Genomic DNA, 23148 nt, shown 5'->3' with positions numbered 1-23148 from the left:
CTTTCTCTGGGCGGGGCCTCGGGCCCGGCAGCAGCAGCCTCCCGGCCTCCCCTACCTCGCAGGGTTGTTGTTGCGGGGAGCCAAACCCGGGCGCCGCCTGGCGCTCCTTTGCAGGGAAAGGCCGGCCAGCGACGCAACGGGAACGCAAAGCTGAAATCCCGACGGGCGAACCGAGCTGCGATCCCTCCCTCCCGCGATTGCAATTGCAATTTCTTGCTCCTCCTCCTGGCGGGCAGGGTCAGAGTTGGGCCAAGATGGCGGCTCCCATGAGTGACACGTTCTCCTTTTGTATGGACCCCGCCGGCCAAGCCCGCCGCGCCCTGGAGGTGCGATTCATCAGCAACGTCAAGGTGAGCAAGAGGGAGCCGCTCCCTGGTTCCCCCCCACCTCCTCCTCCTGCTGCTGCGGATCCAGTGGATCCTCCTCTGCTGCAGGGAAGGCGATCTCCTCCCTCCCTCTCCCCGCTCCCAGATCCTGCGGGGAAACGCAAGGCTGCAGCGTCTGGCTGCTGTGCGCGCTTGCAAGGGACCAAACCATCCAATGCGCCCAGGGCGCAAGGCGGCCTCCGTTGCGCGCGGACCGGGGGTGTCAGGATGCCGGCCTGCCGGGCGGCGGGGCCGGCTTCGGAGCAAAGATGCGCAGGGCGGGGTGTCTGCAGAGATGCGGGCTCCCGGGGCCGGATCCGGCCGGGTTTCCCCACGCGCAACCACGCCCGGGCCGCCGCCACATCAGCTGAGAGACTGGCATCCTGGGGTGGGGCGTTGGATTGCGCTCCGATCTGGCGATGGTGCCAGCTTGCCCAAAGGTGGGATCCAGTGAAATCGGCGGGACTTGCTCCCGAGTAACGCCGCTTGAGCGCTGGCAAGCGGGGAGAGCTGGGTCCTGCTTGTTGGGATCATCGTGGGCGCCTGGTTGGGGACAGGATGCTGGGCTGGGGCGGGAGGTGCTTTGGCAAGGCTTTTTTCTTGGGTTCTTCTTGGGCAGGTTGTGGCTTTCAATTCGGACGGGGCAAATTGATCCATGCTGGGCTGCAAGCCAGGATGGGGCGATGGGATCCCGGTTTCTGGAAGCCGCAGGAGGGCAGAGGGCTCTTGCGCCCAAATCCTGTTTGCTGGCTCTCTGCAATGGGCAACTGGTCGGTCACTGTGAGCTCAGGGTGCTGGCCTAGGTGGGCCCTTTGGGGCCGGATCAAGTTGCAGGACTCTGTTGCAGAGACCCCTCGCGGATTACCTCCCAATACGCTTTTGATTTTGCCAACCAGCGATTTTAATAAACCAATTTTATTACATGAGACAAATCTGCATTATTTTGATCCATCCCCACAGGGCCCCTGAAAGGCATGGGGCCCATAGGCGGATATAACATATAACACCGGTCTTGAAAGACCCACATTTGCTCCCAGTACATTTCCGAGTACAATTCAAAGTGTTGGCGCTGACCTTTAAAGCCCTAAAAGGCCTCAGTCCAGTATACCTGAAGGAGCGTCTCCACCCCCATCGTTCTACCCGGACACTGAGGTCCAGCTCCGAGGGCCTTCTGGCGGTTCCCTCCCTGCGAGAAGCCAAGTTACAGGGAACCAGGCAGAGGGCCTTCTCGGTAGTGGCACCCACCCTGTGGAACACCCCTCCCACCAGATGTCAAAGAGAACAACTACCAGACATTTAGAAGACATTTGAAGGCTCAGGGAAGCTTTTAATGTTTAATAGGTTATTGGATTTTAATATTTTGTTGGAAGCTGCCCAGAGTGGCTGGAGAAACCCAACCAGATGGGTGGGGTATAAATTATTATTATTATTATTATTATTATTATTATGCCTACTCTGCCAAGTTGCTGTGAGCAGGGAGAAGAGGCCTGCCTCCTTAATGGTGGTGACTAACCTGGATGTCTTTAAAAGAGGAAAAGACCAAATCATGGAAGATAAGAGGCTAACTGTGGCTAGTAGCCGCCATGGCAATGTGGGGGTTGTGTGCCTCTGCTGTTTGCAGGGATTCACAAGTGGGCACACAGCCCATTAGAATAACTGAACAGTTGAGTTGTAAGGGATCCTGAGGGTCATATAATCCAACCCCCTCCAATGCAGGAATCTTTGCCCAACGTGGGATTCGAATCTTGACCTTGAGATTAAGAGTCTCATGCTCTACAGACTGAGCTATCCCAGAGGGAAAAATGTGTATTGTGTCGACCATGATTAGCTTCTGCTGTTGGGGCACAACTGGTGTTCACTGGGTGAAGACCGCTAACAGCAAGCCCAGATAATCCGGATCAGACCAAATTGGGGCAGGTTCCCATTTAGCCTGGGGTGCCCTTTCACCCCCAGTGCTCTCATCCTTGGGCTGCCAGTGTTACGGATTATTTTCACGACTCGTCGGGGTAAGGTAGGGTGATCATTCGTCTCTACCCAGATGATGTGGTAACTGAGTATGCGCTTGAACCTCTTTGAAGAGGAGCTGCCCTCAGCAAGAAATCCAAGCTCCTTGTCTGTACCTGGTCGCCTGGAGCTGTTTCTTAGCTCGCCCCAGCCGACCAGGCAACCGCTGGTTCCATGTGGCGCTTCTCTTCCTCCTTCTCACTGCCCTCCTGTCTCCAAACCAAGATTATTATTATTAATTATTATTATTATTATTACAGTGGACGAACGTGATCCGTGCGGGAGGCATGTTCGCAACCTGTGCGTCTAGCGCACGCGCGGCTCGCAATTTGGCATTTCTGCGCATGCGCAAAGCACGATTTAGCACTTATGCGCAAGCGGCGAAACCCGGAAGTAACCGTTCCAGTATTTTCAGGCTCGGCGCGGTGCGCAACCCGAAATCGCGCAACCCGAAGCGTCTGTAACCCGAGGTATGACTGTATTATCTTTTGTTATGTCGATGTTAAAAGGGCAAAGGACTCTTCGCCACCAGAAACATCAAGAAGGGAGAAACGATTTTCGTCGAGAAGCCGGTGGTGTCCGCCCAGTTCCTCTGGAATGCACTGTATAAATATAGAGGTGAGCAAACTGGCACTCTCAATCCACTTGGGGAGAAGACATTGCATTGTTGAATACAAGTGTGCATTGGGGTTTGTGCATATATCTCTCTGTGTGTGTGTTATCTAGAAATTGGACTACAGTGGTACCTCGGGTTAAGTACTTAGTTCATTCCAGAGGTCCGTTCTTAACCTGAGAACCTGAGGTCCGTTCTTAACCTATTTCTGGGTTAGCAGAGTCTGTAACCTGAAGCGTCTGTAACCCGAGGTACCACTGTATATCCCACGCTGTGCCAGAAGGGGGTTGCACGGGACTTGCATTTCATCTCCTTCCCCTGTGTACCCCCAAAATCTGCTCCAGAGGATCCACCGACCTCACACTGCTGATTCTGAGGGTGTGCAGCTGAGGGGCTGGAAAGGGCAGGGGGAAAAGTGGAAATTCCCGTGTGCGTAGAGAAGTCCTTTGGCGCTGCGGCTTCGATACTCACCTAGTCCAAACCCTGCAATGCAGGGGTAATTTAGGATAACCTAAGATACTGTAAGGACTTCTGTATCCTATGTTGTATACCTTTGGTTATCTGGTGCCCTGAGCAAGGACAAAATTTAGCACACCCCCCCCCCAATTTTTTTCTTCTTCTTTTCGACATAATTCCTTGCTTTTTTTAATGGATCGCCTCGGTACATACCGGTATAAATATAGGTATTACTGTATTGGCCTGAATATAAGCCGCAGCCAAAAATAAGCCGTACCTTTAAAATTCAAGGTGGGGGGAGAGAGAAAAAAAGACAGTCCCAGAATATAAGCCGCTCCCTTAAAATTGGGTTACCGGCTGAAAATCGCTGCGGTTGGTAGAATTGTAACTCTACACCAATTTAAGCCTTTCGTCTTGCAAGCCCGCAAAAGTTACCGTGCAGTCGCTAAAATCGCAAATCGCTATTCAGTTGCTACAATTCGGCAAGCTCTCACACCCGCAAATGGCAAATGAACAGTCTCAAGCTCGCAAATCGGCAAAAATCTTTTTTTTTCTGCTCCGTTTTACCGTATGTGTTTCAGCAGCGATATTGTAAAAGCCGAATTTTGTAAGGTAAGCTTCCGCTCTGGTCATGGGACCTAGACGGCTCTGCTTGCCCTAACAGATGATCTCCGCAGGCAGCTGGATCGAGGCGGGTCGGGGCTGCTGATTTGCAACCCGAGCGTCCACTGTATTTACTTTGCAATAAAAATTCTTTAAATAAAAAAAAAGGAAAGGAAAGGAAAAAATGCCCCTTCTGTTGTTTTACATTTCCAGCACTTACTTCCTTTACTTTCCTTCATGGCTCTCTTCTTACCCCCATCTCCCCTCCAGCCTGCGACCATTGCTTGCGAGCACTGGAGACGGCGGAAGAAAATGCGCAGAGGCTGCTGGGGAAACCCCAAGCCCTTCCTCACCCGGAGCAGTGCAGCATTCGGAAGGAGCTCCATCAACACTGCCCCGCTTGCCAAGTAAGTAGGAGGCAGGCGGATCGCGTCCCCTCGCATGGCCTGGGAATCTTGGTCGCCTTTCCCCGGCTGCCGAAGGGCTGTGCCAAAGCGGGGGGAGTCCCCTTCGATGACAGCTGTGCTTCGCTTCCTATACGATACGATACAATAATTTTTATTGTCATTGTCCCATACAGAACAACGAAATTGAAAAATCTACATCAGACATTCAAAAACCCACAAGCCAGCTATCCCAGCCTGGTTAGTCCCCTAAAAACTCTGATATCCCATAATTGAATACAATATACTCCCATAGAGACTACCTTACACTGCGTTTAAAACCAAAATCGCATTTGGATAGAAACTGTTTCTCAGGAGGCTAGTCCTAGTCTTTATAACCCTGTACCTTCTTCCAGAAGGCAGAAGCTGAAAGAGATCATTTCCGGGGTGCTCACTATCCTGCGCTATCTCTGCAGCTTTCTTATGGCACCTGGAATTATAGATTTGATCCAAGGAGGGAAGAGTGCACCAAGTTATTTTCTCCACAGTCCTTACAACCCTGGACAGCATTGTTTTTTTCCTGACCGTGCAGCTCCCAAACCACACACACAGATTAATACAAGTTAATACACTCTCCACAGTACAATGGTAAAATGCCATCAACAGGTCCTTTGAGAGATTGTTTTTCCGGAGGATCCTCACAAAATATAACCTATTGCTCCTTAGGTGGCTTATTGCAGCGCAGAGTGCCGTCAGCTTGCCTGGGAACAGTATCACCAGGTTTTGTGCCTGGGACCGTCCAGGCAGGACCCCAGCCACCCGCTCAGCAAACTGCAAGAGGCCTGGAGGTATTTATTTCTCATTTTTTTGGGGGGGGGGGGGTTAGTTTTAAGCCCTAAATGGCCTCGGTCCAGTATACCTGAAAGAGCACCTCCACCGCCATTGTTCTGCCCGGACACTGAGGTCCAGCGCTGAGGGCCTTCTGGTGGTTCCCTCACTGCGAGAAGCAAAGCTACAGAGAACCAGGCAGAGGGCCTTCTTGGTGGTGGCACCCTCCTGTCAGATGCTAAGGAAATAAACAACTATCTGACTTTTAGAAGACATCTGAAGGCAGCCCTGTTCAGGGAAGCTTTTAATGTTTAATAGACCATTGTATTTTAATATTTTGTTGGAAGCCGCCCAGAGTGGCTGTGGAAACCCAGGCAGATGGGCGGGGTATAAATAATTTATTATTATTATTATTATTATTATTCCTTGTGTTTTGATGTTGTGAACCGCCCTGAGAAGTACGGATGAAGGGCAGCTATGCAGATTTAATAAATAGTAATAAAGAGACTGTCCACAGCAGGGAGGGCTTGGGGCTATAAAAGAGGGTGTTTTGTTTTGTTTTGTTTTTTGAAATCAGGCTGCAGGGCTTAGTTGCTTAGATTAGCCAGTTTAGAAGCCTTTGGGTTGACTGGAAAGGTGTGCCCCCATTGCCTGGATGAATGGGGCACCAGGGTTTTAAAGAACAATTATTATTCCTGAAAAACCTAAAACTGTACATGCAGCATCTGAAAACAAAATAGAGTCTTCACCTTTTAGAATCCTCCAAAATACCTTGGGGTCATCTGCTCTTAGCCTCTAACCTCCTCGGCTGAGGCAGGGAATCAGCTGCTACAACACCCCTGAAAGGTGGGCCAGGCAGCTTAAATACCTCTATTATTATTATTATTATTATTATTATTATTATTATTAAACCCTATTGTTTGTTTGTTTGGTCACTTTTTGCCATTGCAACTGAAAGCTGCTTTGGGGTGGGGAGGAGGAGGGTTTATTGGTTTGTGCTGTTTTTATTATGCATTTTGCATTATCTTGTGTTCTGAAATCTACAGATGAAGGGCAGTATACAATTTTCTTTTTTTAAAAAAATCTTACAAAAGAAAATGCACAGAATAAAAGCAGAGAGGAGGAAATTCTAAGGTCAAGGACTTCCTTTGCAGATATTTGCAAGATGCTGTGGGAGCCGGTTTTGGCTGAATAGTGGGAGGGAGGGGGAAAGCTAATAATAATAATAATACCAGTTACCGTATTTTTTGCTCTATAAGACTCACTTTTTCCCTCCTAAAAAGTAAGGGGAAATGTGTGTGCGTCTTATGGAGCGAATGCAGGCTGCGCAGCTATCCCAGAAGCCAGAACAGCAAGAGGGATTGCTGCTTTCACTGCACAGCAATCCCTCTTGCTGTTCTGGCTTCTGAAATTCAGAATATTTTTTTTCTTGTTTTCCTCCTCCAAAAACTAGGTGCGTCTTATAGAGCAAAAAATACAGTACTTATTATTTGAGGTAGATTCTGCTAGAGCTAGAGCACTCTGCTTCCCCCCCTGTTTTGTCTGTGATTATGTGAATAAGAAATCCCTTCCCTTTCCTTCTTCTCCAGGAACATCCATTACCCGCCTGAGACTTCGAGCATCATGCTCATGGCCAGAATGGTTGCAACTGTCAAGCAGGTTTGTGTTGGGGTTTGTGGTACCCCAAGATCTGTAGCCTTGTGTGAGTGTCTGGAGGAGGGATGGCGGCTATCAGATTGAGGTTGAATCCTGACAAGACAGAAGGACTGTTTTGGGGGGACAGGAGGCGGGCGGGTGTGGAGGACTCCCTGGTCCTGAATGGTGTAACTGTGCCCCTGAAGGACCAGGTGCGCAGCCTGGGGGTCATTTTGGACTCGCAGCTGTCCATGGAGGCGCAGGTCAATTCTGTGTCCAGGGCAGCCGTCTACCAGCTCCATCTGGTACGCAGGCTGAGACCCTATCTGCCAGCACACTGTCTCTCCAGAGTGGTGCATGCTCTGGTTATCTCCCCCTTGGACTACTGCAATGCGCTCTACGTGGGGCTACCTTTGAAGGTGACCCGGAAACTACAACTAATCCAGAATGCGGCAGCTAGACTGGTAACTGGGAGTGGCCAACAGGACCATATAACACCAGTCCTGAAAGATCTTTATTGGCTCCCAGTATGTTTCTGAGCACAATTCAAAGTGTTGGTGCTGACCTTGAAAGCCCTAAATGGTCCAGTGTCTCCACCTCCATCGTTCAGCCTGGACACTGAGGTCCAGCTCCGAGGGCCTTCTGGCGGTTCCCTCCCTGCGAGAAGTGAGGTTACAAGGAACCAGGCAGAGGGCCTTCTCGGTGGTGGCGCGTGCCCTGTGGAACGCCCTCCCATCAGAAGTCAAAGAAATAAACAACTCTCTGACTTTTAGGAGACACCTATAGGCAGCCCTGTGCCAGGAAATTTTTAAGGTCTGATGTTCTATTGTGTTTTTAAATAATCAATCAATATTACGGTCCAGAGACCCAACAAATTGTTACAAAGCAATGCACAATTCAGACAGCCTACCACTAAGTTAAACAAGCATTTTGTTTAGACTTAAAGATAGGGATTGTTGGTTCTTGCAACCACCGATAAAAACTTCGCCACTGCCAATGTTCTAGCATTTGTCTGGTCTTCCAATAGGAACCTGACATAGTGAGCCACTGAATTTCCCAGGAAAGGTACCAGCAAGGGTAATATCAGTTCAGCCCTGGCTTGCTCGTATTTTGCACAGTGCAGCAAAATATGTTTTATGGAATTGGTGTCTAGGGCACACCAGCAAAGTCTGTCCTTGTAGGGAACTCCTCTCAACCTGTCATCCAACACAAATTTTTAAATATTTTGTTGGCTGCTGCCCAGAGTGGCTGGGGCAACCCTGTTATCTGAGCGGCATATAAACAAGAAAATTATTTGGCTTTAAAGAAAGGCTAGGTCTGGGCTGGGGGAGCATTTTTGGCTCCCAAGGGCCACATTGGGCAAGCTTCCGAGGGCCGCATGGCAATAGTGGGCAGAGCCGGAGTTGTGACTTCCGCCTTAGTACGGCCAGCCGCATTCCAGCAAACACCAGAGAGATGCGCACACACATTGACCCTCACTCTTCCGCCCAGGCAAGCAGGAGACACGAGCTGTCATGCCTGCGTTTCATGGGGTTGGAATAAAAGACCGCTGGGGGTCTCTTCCAAGTCTACAGTGCTGAGATTCTGTGATTCTTGCAGTTCAGGGATGCATCCACCCCGGAGGACCTTACGGTCTTCAAACAAAAACACCTTGGAGGTCCCAGGCCCCAGGGAGGTTAGGCTGGCCTCAACCAGAGCCAGGGCTTTTTTGGCCGTGGCCCCGATCTGGTGGAACGCTCTGTCACAAGAGACCAGGGCCCTGCGGGACTTGATATCTTTCCGCAGGGCCTGCAAGACAGAGCTGTTTCACCAGGCCTTTGGCCAAGACACAGTCTGACCCCCTCCTTTGGTAATCCTCACAGAACTCCAGCCCAATGGTTGCCATTCAATTCTGAATTGAGTTTAGAATGTATTTTAATTAATTGATTGTGATTTTATGTAAACTGCGTTATTGTTGTTAGCCACTCTGAGCCCGGCTTTGGCTGGTGAGGGCGGGATATAAATAAAAATTTATTATTACAGTGGTACCTCGGGTTACATACGCTTCAGGTTACAGACTCCACTAACCCTGAAATAGTACCTCGGGTTAAGAACTTTGCTTCAGGATGAGAACAGAAATCATGCTCCGGCGGCGCGGTGGCAGTGGGAGGCCCCATTAGATAAAGTGGTGCTTCAGGTTAAGAACAGTTTCAGGTTAAGAATGGACCTCTGGGACGAATTAAGTACTTAGCCAGAGGTACCACTGTATTATTATTATTATTATTATTATTATTATTATTATTATTATTTATCCCAGCCTGGCCGACGCATGCAAGGAGAGCAGAGTGGAGGGCCTGGGAGAGGGAGAGGGAGAGGAGGGGGGGGAGCATGCCAGAGCCCTGAAGGACTTCATTTGGCCCACGGCACGGTGGTTCCCCACTCCTTGTATAGACCAAGGGGAGAGGTCTTTCAACATCTTCTTGCCTCGATTGTTCCTCAGAAGCTCCCTGCAACAAGAGAAGTAAAAGCCGCATTTTATTTTGTTTGTTTGTTTCCTTGCAGGCAAAGGACAAAGACTGCTGGATCAAACTCTTCGCTCAGTTCTGCAGCAAAACAGCCAACGAGGAAGAGGAGATCGTCCACAAACTCCTGGGGGATAAATTTAAGGTTGGGAACCCTGTGATAACGGAAGGGTTGATCTTCTGGGGCTGGTGATCCATTCATTTGCGGCGGGGTTGGACTAGATGACCCTTGGGAGTCCCAGCTCTTCGGTTCTGTGGCCCTGGGGTTCTTTCTTTCTGCCCGTCTCCTTTGACCCAAAGGAAGCATCGTAATCTTATCCTGCACCTGCCTCCCCTGTGCATGCGCAGCGGTAGGTAGAAACCAACCTGCAGTTTCCATTATCTTGAATCCCCCAGCGTGGTTAGCCTACGGAACTCCCTGCCACCGGAGGCGAGGATGGCCACCAAACCTTGATGGCTTTGAAAGAGGATTTGACAAATCCATGGAGCAAGAGAGGGCTATTCATGGCCACTAGCCACAATGACTATGTGCCCCTGCCTCCTGAGGCAGCGATGCTTCTGAATACCAGCTGCTGGAAACCACAGGAGGCAAGAGGGGTTTTGTGTTCGAATCCCGCTTGCGGGTTTCCTGCAGGCATCTGGTTGGTCCCAGGATGCAGAGCTCCTGGCCTGATCCTGTTCTTATCTCAAATTTTAGTAAAAGCACATTTCTGTTAGGACTCCAGAGAGAAGTGTGGGCAGGATCTCATGGGCTGGCAGCTGATGGGAGTTGTAGTCCTAAACATCCAGAAGACCCCAGGTTCGAGAAGGTTGCGGGGACAAGCATGGACTTGTTTCCATTATTCCTAGCGTTGAATGACTTGTGATCTTCTCCTCCACCTCTCCAGGGCCAGCTGGAAGTCCTGCGCGTCCTTTTCACCGAAGCCCTTTACGACGACCATCTCAGCAGGGTAAAGCCAGAATTTTTGTAGTTGGGAGCAGTTCCAGGCTCCAGGTTTCTCCTTTAGCGGAAGCTGGAATAGATGCCCTTTGGGAAGTTTTCTGGATCTGTCTGAGTTTCCCCAGCCACTCTGGGTGGCTCCCAGTTGAGTGTTAAAAGCATTAAATATTAAAAACTTCCCTGTACAGGGCTGCCTTCAGATGTCTTTTAAAGATAAGATAGCTGCTTATTTCCTTCACAACTGAAGGGAGGGCGTTTCACAGGGCGGGCGCCACTACTGAGAAGTCCCTCTGTCTGGTTCCCTGTAACGTCACTTCTTGCAGAAAGGGAACCGCCAGAAGGCCCTCGGAGCTGGACCTCAGTGTCTGGGCAGAACGATGGGGGTGGAGACGCTCCTTCAGGTATACTGGGCCGAGGCCGTTTAGGGCTTTAAAGGTCAACACCAACACTTTGAATTGTGCTCAGAAACATACTGGGAGCCAATGCAGATCTCTCAGGACCGGTGTTATGTGGTCTCGGTGGCCGCTCCCAGTCACCAGTCTAGCTGTCACATTCTGGATTAGTTGTAGTTTCTGGGTCACCTTCAAAGGTAGCCCCACGTAGAGCGCATTGCAGTAGTCCAAGTGGGAGATAACTAGAGCATGCACCACTCTGGCGAGGCAGTCCGCAGGCAGGGAGGGTCTCAGATGGAGCTGATAAATAGCTGCCTTGGATACAGAATTGACCTGTCCCTCCATGGACAGCTGTGAGTCCAAAATGACCCCCAGGCTGCGCACCTGGTCCTTCGGGGGCACAGTTACCTCATTCAGGACCAGGGAGTCCCCCACACCTGTCTGCCCCCTGTCCCCCAAAAACAGTACTTCTGTTTTGTCAGGATTCAACCCCAATAGGCAGGGAGTTTCAAAGTTGTCTGAGGGCAGCCACTGAGAAGGCCCTGTCCCATGTCCCTACCAAGTGTCCCTGTGAGGGTGGTGGGAACGAGAGATGGTGGGCTCCCCTATTCTACTCCTCTAGTCCCAGGAGGGACTCAGCATCTGGGGCAGGGACGCTGTTTACCACCTCCATTTATCTCTCTTTTCTATCTTCTCCTGGCAGTGGTTCTCCCCGGAAGGTTTCCGGTCGCTGTTTGCCCTCGTCGGCACCAACGGACAGGGGATAGGAACCAGGTAAGTTCAGGTGGATTTTAGCCTCTCCTGGGAACTCCCCCGGGTGCTCTGAGGGTTAATTAGGACTTAGCGGAATACATCAACTTCATAGACACCGAGAGACAACAGGACTGCTCAAGGTGCCCCGACTATAAAATTGGAGAAATCGGGAGATATATAGCCGCATCAGCAGCATATCTCTTCTTTCTCGTATCCAAAAATGCTAGAAGGGCTTTACACTCGCCAGAAGCTCGGCTCTGCCCTCGCCGGTCCTGGAAGGAGCCTTTAAAAAAGTCCCATATGCTCAGAGACTTTGCGCCTGTTCATTGGGGGAGATAGGAAGCCCAGAGCACTTGTTCTTTAGATGTCCCTTTTATGAAGAGGCACGTAGCAAGACCATTGATCCCCTGCTGGTGAGGCTTGCTGACCTCCCGGAAAAGCAAAAATTTGACCTTCTTCTGTTAGGCAAAGATCATAAGACGACCCGGATGGTCACCAGATTCTGTGTACAGATCTGTAGGCGCAGACCGTCCCCCGACTCAAACTAGTTCGTGAAGAAAATCCTCAAACTCGGTTCCATGGGTGACTCTGGGTCATCTCTCTGCAGTAGCCTATCTTAAAGTTTTAAGTGTCTATATGCTTATCACGGGACGCGGGTGGCGCTGTGGGTTAAACCACAGAGCCTAGGACTTGCTGATCAGAATTTGGCGGTTCGAATCCCCGCGACGGGGTGAGCTCCCGTTGCTCGGTCCCTGCTCCTGCCAACCTAGCAGTTTGAAAGCACGTCAAAGTGCAAGTAGATAAATAGGTACCGCTCTGGCGAGAAGGTAAACGGCGTTTCCGTGCACTGCTCTGGTTTTGCCAGAAGCGGCATAGTCATGCTGGCCACATGACCCAGAAACTGTACGCCAGTTCCATTGGCCAATAAAGCGAGATGAGCGCCGCAACCCCAGAGTCGGCCACGACTGGACCTAATTGTCAGGGTCCCCTTTACCTTTACCTATGCTTATCACATTTATAAATTTTAAATTTATTGTTGTACATTGTTTTAACTGTTTTCTTTCTGGGAACGTACCCCTAAGTGTGTTTTATAAGCTGGTCTCCGACCGTAATAAATTATCTAAAAGCCAAACCTAACTTGCGGTCTGAGGAACTAGTCAGAAGGGCTGTAGATCAAGGGCAGATCACCTGCTTTTCATTGAGAAAGTCCCCGGTTCCTTCCTCTTGCCTGAACCCTGGAGAGTCCCTGCCAGTCCTGGTAGACAGTACTGAGGTAGTAATGAGAATCTCAGGTGAGATTCAGTGGAAGTTGCTCCCGGTACCAGTCTCCACCTGGAAGCAGAGGAAGGTTCAGATAGCTTGCTGATGCAGAAGATAAGGCTCAGCAAAACAGTTCTGGACATAGATAGATACAGCTTGTAGGCTTCTCCAGATACAGATACATACAGAGTGTCTCTGTTGCTCTAAATAAGTTCAGCCATTTAAGACGTAACGCTGGACAAGTAACACCGACTGGCTAACAGACTGACTCACAGACTGAGCTGGGGCAACCCAGTCAGCTGGGCGGCATATATATGAAAAATACCAGTTGGCGCTACAGTCCTTGCTTGCGGTGAGTGGAATTCAGTGGCTCGATATTCCCCCCTTGAAATCACGTTTTAGCCGCTGTGAAGTCACCATTGGCCCTCCACCTCAGTCGCTCTTCCCCGCCGCCTGCAAAATGGGTATAACGGTGTTGGCCTACCTTTTAAGGCACTGCCAATGTGGTGCCCTCTTAGGACCACAACTCCCACAATCCCTGGTCGTTGGCCATGCTGACCCGGACAAATGGGAGTTGTAGAACGTCTGGATAGGGGCACCATGTTGGCTACCCCCGTTTTTTCAGTGGAGGTCTCCTATGGATTGCCACAAATCCTTTAGACGTCCTAGAGTTGGAGGTGTGATTTCGGCCCAGCGAAATGAGGGCGCTTTTGGTGGTGGCACCCCGACGGCCATTCCTTGCCAGCCCCCGCTGAGAGGCAGACTCTATAAATGGAAGGAACTGATGCCATCTGTCTGTCTGTCTCTCTGGCACCACCCAGCTCCTTGAGCCAGTGGGTCCACGCCTGCGACGCCTTGGAGTTACCCCCTCAGGAGCGAGAGCAGTTGGACGCCTTCATAAACCAGCTATACAAGGACATGGAGAGAGGTCAGTGAACGGGAAATGGGGGGGGGGCCTTCGAACGACGGGGGTCCATACCTTCATGGGTGGGAGGTGTCCAGCGCTCAGCAACCCCTGGTTGTGGCAGTGTCATCATGTGCCTGGCATCAGTGGCATAGCATGAGGGGAGCCAGAGAGACTGTTGTCCCGGGTGCAAAATTTGGGAAGCGTGTGCAAAATTTAAAAATAAAATAAAATGCTCTGAGGGTTTTCTTTAAAAACAATCAAGCGGTGTAAAAATTTCACCAAATAAAAATAATAAAATAAAATAAACTCCCCCCTCCACCATCACGACCGCTGCCCGGCTCTGATAGTGGTCTTGCCCCGGGCACTGGCATCCTATGCTATGCCACTGCCTGGCATCACTGAGGAACTGGGAAGGATGCTGAACTGTGTTGGGTCCATGCATGGCCCATTCGGCTTTGCAGAGCAGAAGACCAGGCGTTGCAGGATCAGGCCAAAGATCCAGCTTCTTGTTTTGCCTGATGGGCTGGGTGCTTGATCTCCTCCAACGCTCTGGTGAAACAGGATCAAACCTTGACGTCGCCCAGGGACGGGTGGGAGGAAGAGGACTACCTTGAGTCCCTCGGGTGAAAATAATAATAATGATGAAAATAATAATAATAATTTATTATTTATACCCTGCCCATCTGGCTGGGTTTCCCCAGCCATTTTGGGCAGCTTCCAGCAGAATATTAAAATACAATGATTCTTCAAATGTTAAAAGCTTCCCTAAACAGGGCTGCCTTCAGATGTCTTCTAAAAGTCGGATAGTTCTTAATTTCTTTAACATCTGACGGGAGGGCGTTCCACAGGGAGGGCATCACCACCGAGAAGGCCCTCTGCCTGGTTCCCTGCAACTTTGCTTCTCGTAGGGAGGGAACTGCCAGAAGGCCTTCGGCGTTGGACCTCAGTGTCCGGGCTGAGTGATGGGGGTGGAGATGCTCCTTCAGGTATAGTGATAGAATCCTAGAGTTGGAAGGGGCACCCGGGGTCATCTAGTCCAACCCCTTCAGTGCAGGAATCGCACCTCAAGCATCCCTGACAGGCGGCCATCCAACCTCTGCTTAGAAACCTCCAAGGATGGAGAGTCTATACCACGGCCCACGTGAGGGTCATACTGTGCCCAATTCCTGCCTTTAGGATTCTCTTTGGGAAAGGGGATTATTAAGAGACCGAAATTGCCTCTCATATCTTCTTTCCTCCCTCTTCGATTTAGAGACAGGGGAGTTTCTGAATTGCGAAGGGTCTGGCCTCTACATGCTGCAGAGTTGCTGTAAGTATCAGGGGAGGAATAATCTGCCCAAACACTTTTAATAGAATCGTTGAGTGGGAAGGGAACCCGAGGGTCATCTAGTCCAGCCCCCTGCAATGCAGGATTCTCATCTGAAGCATCAATGACAGATGGCCGTCCGACATCTGCTTAAAAACCTCCAAGGAAGGAGAGCCTACAACCTCCTGAGGGAGAACATTCCCCGGTTGAACAGCAGAAAGTTCATCCTGATGTTGAGTCGGAATCTCCTTTCTTGTAACATGAAGCCACGGGTTCGAGTCCTACCCTCCGGAGCCGGAGAAAACTAGCTTGCTCCATTCTCCACGTGGCAGCCCTTGAGATATTTGAAGATGGCTCTCATATTTCAAAAAATATATATATCACACAGGAAATTGTTCCTTGAAGCTCATGGCTGCTCTGCTTGCTTCCTTCCACAGGTAACCACAGCTGCATTCCCAATGCCGAGACCTCGTTCCCGGATAACAATTTCCTCCTGCACCTGACGGCCTTGGAGGATATCGGGCCGGGAGAGGTGAGAGCCCTGGGGGCTGTGGGGTGGCCCTTCGGAAACCGGTAGGGCAGGGGTCCAGGAGACCAACACTAGGTGGCGCTAGAGGACGTGCATCCTCCTCTTCTTCCCGGATGAGTTCTGCAATGGCAAGCTGAAACTTGAGGAGGAGGAGTGTCACGGTCCGGTCTGCGGGCGATCGAATTCCTGGTGGAGGACATCAGGACTGGGGGCAAGATGGCGGGGTGGGAGCAGGAATGAGAGTCCAGAAGCCAGGGGTCCGAGGGTCAAGAAGCAAAGAGTCACGAAGTCAGGGGTCTGAGGGTCGAGAAGCAAGGAGTCACGAAGTCAGGGGTCTGAGGGTCGAGAATCAAGGAGTCACGAAGTCAGGGGTTCGAGGGTCGAGAATCAAGGAGTCACGAAGTCAGGGGTCCGAGGGTCGAGAACCAAGGAGTCACGAAGTCAGGGGTCCGAGGGTCGAGAAGCAAGGAGTCAAGAAGCCGAGGTCCGAGGATCAGGAAGCAAGAAGCCAAACGCAGCAAGGCAGGAAGCGTGTTGCTGTGGCAAAGAGCCGAAGGGAAATGCTGACCTAATATCCCTTCCCGGCTCTTGCCACCAGGTGCAGTGAGTTACCAAGCGGCCTCACCTGTGCGGCCGCACCTTGCCTCTTCAGACCAAACTTAGGAAGGCCCCAGTCCTGCGAAGCCCTACTGGTCACAGGGCCTGGCTCCTGCACGCACTCATGACCAGAAGGAAGCTGAAGGGCCTTGGGCTGGTTGTTAAGTAAGAGAGAGAGAAAGAGAGAATGAGTTCCATAAGGGAACCCGAGGGTCATCTAGTCCAACCCACTGCAATCGGCCATGGGTTCGAGGCCCGTGATGGGCAAAAGATTCCTGCGTGGCAGAGGGTTGTACTGGATGACCCTGGAGGGGGGGTCCCTTCCAACTCTACAATTCTGTGATTTTAAGCCAGAATCAGGTGGGCAGGCCGGTGTTTCAGTCTCCTAAATGGACCAGCCTCCAGGAAGTGAGAGGAGCCCGAGTTTTTGAGCCCTGTTGCAAAAAAATTGGGCATCTCCTGGGCTGGGATGTGTCCCAAAGTTAGGAATGGGTAACGAAAATCTGGGACACAGTATGCATGTCTAAGCTTACGGTTAAGTATGTTGAGAACCAGAGAGCAAGAGAATGCCTTTATCGTTTTTATTATTATTATTATTATTATTATTATTATTTAACATCTTTATTGAAAATTCAAATGTACATAATTATATGTGCACTAAACGTGGTGAGAAGTAAAGAAAAGAGAGAGAAAGAAAAAGAGAAACAACCCGTGTAGAAGGGAAAATAAACCCAAACTGTATATTTTACAAAGTTGTTATTGTACTTCACCAGATCTTAACCTATTGCAGTATTTGTAAGAATCCAATCCAAGAGAATACCTTTATCGTGTTTTTATTATTATTATTATTTACTAGATTTACATACCGCTCTTCATCAAAAGACCTCAAGATGGTTCACAAGATAAAAACACAAATAAAAAGAGAAACCACCAAACAATAACAAAACAGAATATTATTATTTTTATAATATAATTTTTTATTATGTACAGGAGCAATAAGGCACAGCATAACGCAAATCTGTTTGTGCTACTTGGAACCATGCGATATTAAATTATCTTGGTATGGGAATTCGTTCCTACGCGCTCGGTTCGAGATATTCCCTTCTGCTTTTATTTAATCTGGCATCTGTAACTATGTTTCGTTATGTTTTATTATAAATAAATACAGTATTTATCCGTGTATAAGACGACCTTTTTTTGAGCCCAAAATTGAGAAGTAAATAATTGCATCATTCCGTGTATAAGATGACCACCAATTTTAAACTTTAAAAATTTGGGGGGAAGTATAGTTTTATACACGGAAAAACACAGTATATGTTTGTCTGTCTGTTTGTTTTTAATTTAAAGCTGGATAGAACAAAGATGAAATAACCTTCAAAGATAAACATCGAATAGCAAGCTCTTTTTTAAACATAGAAATTAAAAAGAAAATAGGTAGAGGAATATACACAGAGGTTTAAAAAGAAATTTTGGGCATGCCACTCTGTTTGGGTCAATGTTTGCCTTCAATGTGTGCCATTCCTTATTCCCAAACAGGAGATCTGCATCAGCTACTTAGACTGTTGCCAACGGGAGCGAAGCCGCCACAGCCGCAACAAGACCCTCCGGTAAGCCTGGGCAGCAATGTTTGATGCCAACGGATGCCAACATAATATTAGAAGAGGCCTGGGGGTGTTCGGTAGCCCTACTTGACCTGTATCAAATAAAAATGGAATAATAATAATAATATAAAGGGTCTGTTTGGTGTTCCAGCTGTCAGTTGTTTTAATTCTGCTGCAGTTTAATTGCTTTTTAGCTATTATCTTTTACAGTCGTACCTTGGATCCCAAACGCCTTGGTCCTCAAGCGTTTTGGCTCCTGAACGTCGCAAACCCAGGAGTGTTCCGGTTTGCGAATGTTCTTTGGAACCCGAACGTCTGACAGCCAATCAGAAGCCACGCTTAGGTTTCCGAACGTTTTGGAAGTCGAACGGACTTCCAGATCGGATTCCGTACGACTGTATATGTTTTTCGCTTTTTGCATGTTTTAATTGTGGAAGGGACACCTCGAAGAGTCGTGTCGTCCAACCCCTTGAAAATACATGAATCCTGCCCACAGCTGTTGCTGTGTGGGCTCAAACCACCAAAAAATCTCTGTTCTTTTGATTTGTTTAAGCCGCCTTGGGTCCTGGTCCGAGGGAAAAACAGGATATAAATAAAAATGAACACTTGCTGTAATTATAATAATGGCATCTGCCTAGCTCTTGGTTGCCGCCTGATCTTCAATGGGCAGATAAGTTATTTTTTGAAAGGTTTGGTCTGCCATTGGGATTCAAAATGGCGCCCAACAGCTCCCCAATATAGGCAAGAAACCAGCTCCTCTGTCTCAGAGGCTGCCCTGCAAAATTGGGTCGTGATTTAGGCAAATACATAGCAGAGAGGCAGAGAAACCATCTTCCAAAATATGTAGTAGATCCTACGGGGTTTATTATTTATTTCACAAAATTCATACGCCACTTGGCTTCAAAAGGAAAACCCTCAGAGTGGTTTACAAAAGAAGAGAATGCAATGAAATGATTACTGGGAATGATTAACTGTAATTTAAGACTTTCGGAAGTGTTAAACAAGAATCCACAGAAAAAAGCAGCTTAAATCTCGCATTGGCTTTCCGAACGCTTCGGGAGGCTCGTCTAAAACGAAATCGTAGAATTGTAGCGTTGGAAGGGTACCCCCCAAAATGTCATCTAGTCTGACCTCTGCAATGCAGGAATCTCAGCTAAAGCATCCGTGACAGATGGCCACCTAATTTCTGCTTTAAAACCTTCAAGGAAGGAGAGTCCACCACCTCCCGAGGGAGTCCGTTTCACTGTCAAACAACTCTTACTGCCAGAAAGTTTTTTCCTGATGTTGAGTTGGAATCTCCTACCTTCCAGAGCAATCACTGTGCCATTGAGAGCGTGCTCACTTATGGCTTATGTGTGTGGTACGGAAGCTGTACTACCCAGGACAGGATGGGGTTGTGCAGGGTTGTTAAGGCAGCAGAGAGCATTGTTGGCTGCCCACTCTCCACCTTAGAGCAGATTTATGCCACAAGGTGCCATAGGAAGGCACTGGACATAGTAAAAGATCCATCGCATCCTGGTCACTGTCTCTTTGAGCTCTTGCCGTCGGGACGGAGATACAGGACGATGAAGACAAGAACGAGCCGTCTTAAGAACAGCTTCTTCTCCAGAGCGATCTCGGCCCTGAATGGGAAGCCCGGACTCTGAAAGTCATCTAATCTCCCTTGCTGTATTATACTGTATTGATTAATTAGAGTTTTTATGGAGCAGTCAAGTAATTTCGTTGTCCCCGAAGGGGGCAATGACAATAAATATATTATTATATTATTATTATATTAAAATGGTTTGCTCCGCTAAAAATGGTTTTTAGCAGGCACAGAAAAGTGTATCGACAGGCAGGGAGTTCCAGAAGTACAGTACAAATGTATTGTATAACACATGGTTGCATTGTCTTTACTCTCTGCCGCGCTTTATGCTTTTGAAATTCTGGAGATTCCTTAGGGCCCTCGTATTTACGGGACCACCTCTCCTGGTCTGCCCCGCAGAGGACCTTCAGGTCCATGAATAACCATAGTTTAGAGGTCCCGGGCCCTAAGGAAGTCAGACTATCCTCCACCAGGGCAAGGGCCTTCTCAGTGATGGCTCCGACCTGGTGGAATGCTCTGTCCCATGAGACCAGGGCCCTGCAGGATTTAACCTCCTTCCGTCGGGCCTCTAAGATAGAGCTATTCCACCTGGCTTTCAACATGAACTTAGCCTGATCTTTTAGTTCCCTTCCTTCCCTCCCCCTTTTTATGAAGATTACCCGCTCTGGGATCCCACAGCTAATTCCCCCCTGAGCTCCTCGCTGGTCCAAATAAGACTAATTTAGCCAGCTAGCCCTGGTGATCATCTAATGTTTTTTGGGTGGATTTCCCCCCAAATTGATTTTGAATTTTGAATTTATTGTTATTCACGTTTTATACTGTATTTTATGCTGTTTTTTGTTGCATCAACTAAGTGTTTTAAATTTGTTGTTAGCCGCCCTGAGCCCGGTTTTCTGAACCGGGAAGGGCGGGGTATAAATAAAAAATTATTATTATTATTATTATTATTATTATTATTATTATTATGTGTCGGGAGGATAACAAACTGAAATCACCGCCGTCGTAACCGCCACCCACCTATTTCTCCCCCTCTTCTGCCCCCTTCCAGGGAAAACTACCTGTTTGTTTGCTCCTGCCCCAAGTGCCTGGCACAAGCCAACGACCCGGACGTGACGTCGGAAGAGGAAGACGAGGAGGAGGAAGAAGTCGAAGGGGAGCCGGACGACGCAGAACTGGAGGACGAGATGACGGACGTTTGACCCTGGGGGCTGGGCTGGGGGTTTGTCTCTGGAGGCGGAGGCGGCGACATCGGCTTGGGAAGGAGATTCCTGGACTCGTGAGCGGCCAGTGCCGGCAGCCGAGCGAAGGGCAGAGATTTTGCCAGGATGCGATGCGAAGAGTCTGTCCCTTTGGGAAAATGTGCCCCATTTACTGACGCCTCCCCTCTCTGCATTGTATCAGAGCTGTTAACCCCCCAAAGAGGGCTGGATCTTCCCCACCAATTGCCATGGGGCAGTTCTCCAACATGCAACACGCCCCCCAAGCCCGTGGGGCAGAGGGGCACAGGCAGAAGGAACCCCTTGATCACCATTTTGCCACTTGCCTGGGTACAGTAAAACGATTTGCAACGCAAAGAGCGGCTTTTGTGTTCACGCGGTGGGAAAGGCGAATAAGGGAGAGGATCTTGCCCAAACTTTTTCAGCAGGGGGCTGGTCCACTGTCCCTCAGACCTTGTCGGGGGCCGGACTATACAGTGGTACCTCGGGTTAAGTAATTAATTAGTTCCGGAGGACCGTTCTTAACCTGAAACTGTTCTTAACCTGAAGCACCACTTTAGCTAATGGGGCCTCCCGCTGCCGCCGGAGCACAATTTCTGTTCTCATCCCAAAGCAAAGTTCTTAACCCAAGGTACTATTTCTGGGTTAGCGGAGTCTGTAACCTGAAGCATCTGTAACCCGAGGTACCACTGTACTTTATCTGGAGTTGTGGGGGGGTTTTTTGTTTTTACTTTAACAGTCATCACTAGTTTCCTCCTAAGCTGGTTCTTAGCAGTTTGGGGGTCTGGCTGCATTCTTACATACAGTGGTACCTCGGGTTAAGAACTTAATTCGTTCCGGAGGTCCGTTCTTAACCTGAAACTGTTCTTAACCGGAAGCATCACTTCAGCTAATGGGGCCTCCTGCTGCCGCCGTGCCACCGGAGCACGATTTCTACTCTCATCCTGAAGCAAAGTTCTTAACCCGAGGTACTATTTCTGGGTTAGCGGAGTCTGTAACCTGAAGTATCTGTAACCTGAAGCGTATGTAACCCGAGGTACCACTGTATTTTGAAAAGAAAAAAAATGAACGAATTCCTATGCCCCACAAATAACCCAGAGATGCATTTTAAATAAAAGCATTCTACTCATGTAAAAACACCAGGCAGGCCCCACAAATAAGCCAGATATTCATTTTAAATAAAAGGACACATTCTACTCGTGTAAAAACACACTGATTCCCAGACCGTCCGCGGGCCAGATTGAGAAGGCAATTGGGCCGGATCCAGCCCCCGGGCCTTAGTTTGCCTACCCCTGCTCTTGCCTTTTGTTCTGGGCTAAAACTAAGGAAATGTGTTTCCACAGGGGCAAATGTCACGTTCTGCACTTAGCTGGGAAGAACCAGTTGCGCAATTATAAGATGAGGGACACCTGGCTTGCCAGTGGTAAAATATGAAAAGGATCTAGGGGTCATAGTGGACCACAGGCTGAACATGAGTCAACAGGGTGATGTAACAGCAGAAAAAGCTAATGTTATTCCAGGCTGAATCAACAGAAGTCTAGTGTCCAGATCAAGGGAAGGAATAGTACCGCTCCATTCTGCCTTGGTCAGACCACACCTGGAATACTGTGTCCAGTTATTATTATTATTAATAATATTTATTATTTCTACCCCATCCATCTGGCTGGGTTTCCCCAGCCACTCTGGGCGGCTTCCAACAAAAGATTAAAAATACATTAAAACATCAGTCATTAAAAACTTCCCTAAACAGGGCTGCACAATTTTATGTTCTGGGCACCACAATTTAGAAAGGATGTTGGCAAGCTGGAAAATGTGCAGAGGAAGGTGACCAAGATGATCAAGGGTCTGGGAGCCAAGCCGTATGAGGAATGGTTGAAGGAGCTGGGTATGTTCAGTCTGGAAAAGAGTTTTAGAGTTGGGAGGGACCCAAGGGTCATCTAGTCCAACCCCTGGCAATGCGGGAATAGTTCTTTGCTGTTTTAACAGAGCAATAAGAAGCTAGTTTTGCAAGGAGTTTTTTTGTGTGTGTTGTGGGTGGGGCAGAGTTTATCCCCTGGGATAGCTCAGTGAGTACGGCCTGAGACACTTTATCTCAGAGTCGTGGGTTTGAACCCCACGTTGGACAAAAGATTCCTGCACTGCAAGGGGGTTGGACTAGATGACCCTCATGGGCTCTTTTAATTCTCTTATTCTGTGAGTCTACCTGGGGTAAACTGAGACCCATGAAGCAGGTTTGTGGGGGCGATGGATCATATGATTTGTGGGGCGCTGTGATTTCATAAAAGGTAAAGGGACCCCTGACCATTAGGTCCAGTCATGACCGACTCTGGGGTTGTGGCGCTCATCTCGCTTTACTGGCCGAGGGAGCCAGTGTACAGCTTCCGGGTCATGTGGCCAGCATGACTAAGCCACTTCTGGTGAACCAGAGCAGCGCACGGAAACGCTGTTTACCTTCCCGCCGGAGTGGTACCTATTTATCTACTTGCATTCGACGTGCTTTCGAACTGCTAGGTTGGCAGGAGCAGGGACCGAGCAACGGGAGCTCACCCTGTCGCGGGAATTCAAACCGCCGACCTTCTGATCAGCAAGCCCTAGGCTCTGTGGTTTAACCCACAGCACCACCCACGATAGGACGTGACAATTCTGGTGTGTCCCGATTTTCGTTTCTTTTCA

The 23148-nt window shown here is 49.1% G+C and overlaps 1 protein-coding gene across 1 annotated transcript; it reads left to right on the top strand.

The window, feature by feature from the left end:
• The first annotated feature begins 73 nt into the window (after window positions 1-73).
• Window positions 74-21671, top strand: SMYD5 (SMYD family member 5). Its single transcript, XM_081020929.1, has 13 exons — window positions 74-350; window positions 2879-2987; window positions 4312-4448; window positions 5151-5272; window positions 6842-6911; window positions 9429-9533; window positions 10276-10338; window positions 11424-11494; window positions 13555-13661; window positions 14893-14949; window positions 15384-15478; window positions 17609-17679; window positions 20307-21671. The coding sequence occupies exons 1-13, from the start codon at window positions 255-257 to the stop codon at window positions 20455-20457; spliced, it is 1254 nt and encodes a 417-aa protein (XP_080877055.1). The 5' UTR covers window positions 74-254; the 3' UTR covers window positions 20458-21671.
• Window positions 21672-23148: the final 1477 nt, after the last annotated feature.

This window comes from Podarcis pityusensis, assembly GCF_964106645.2.
Source record: "Podarcis pityusensis genome assembly, chromosome: 9".
NCBI classification, from domain to species: Eukaryota; Metazoa; Chordata; class Lepidosauria; order Squamata; family Lacertidae; genus Podarcis; species Podarcis pityusensis.
Note: the sequence above shows the minus strand (reverse complement) of the source record. Positions and strands in the feature narration are given on the sequence as shown.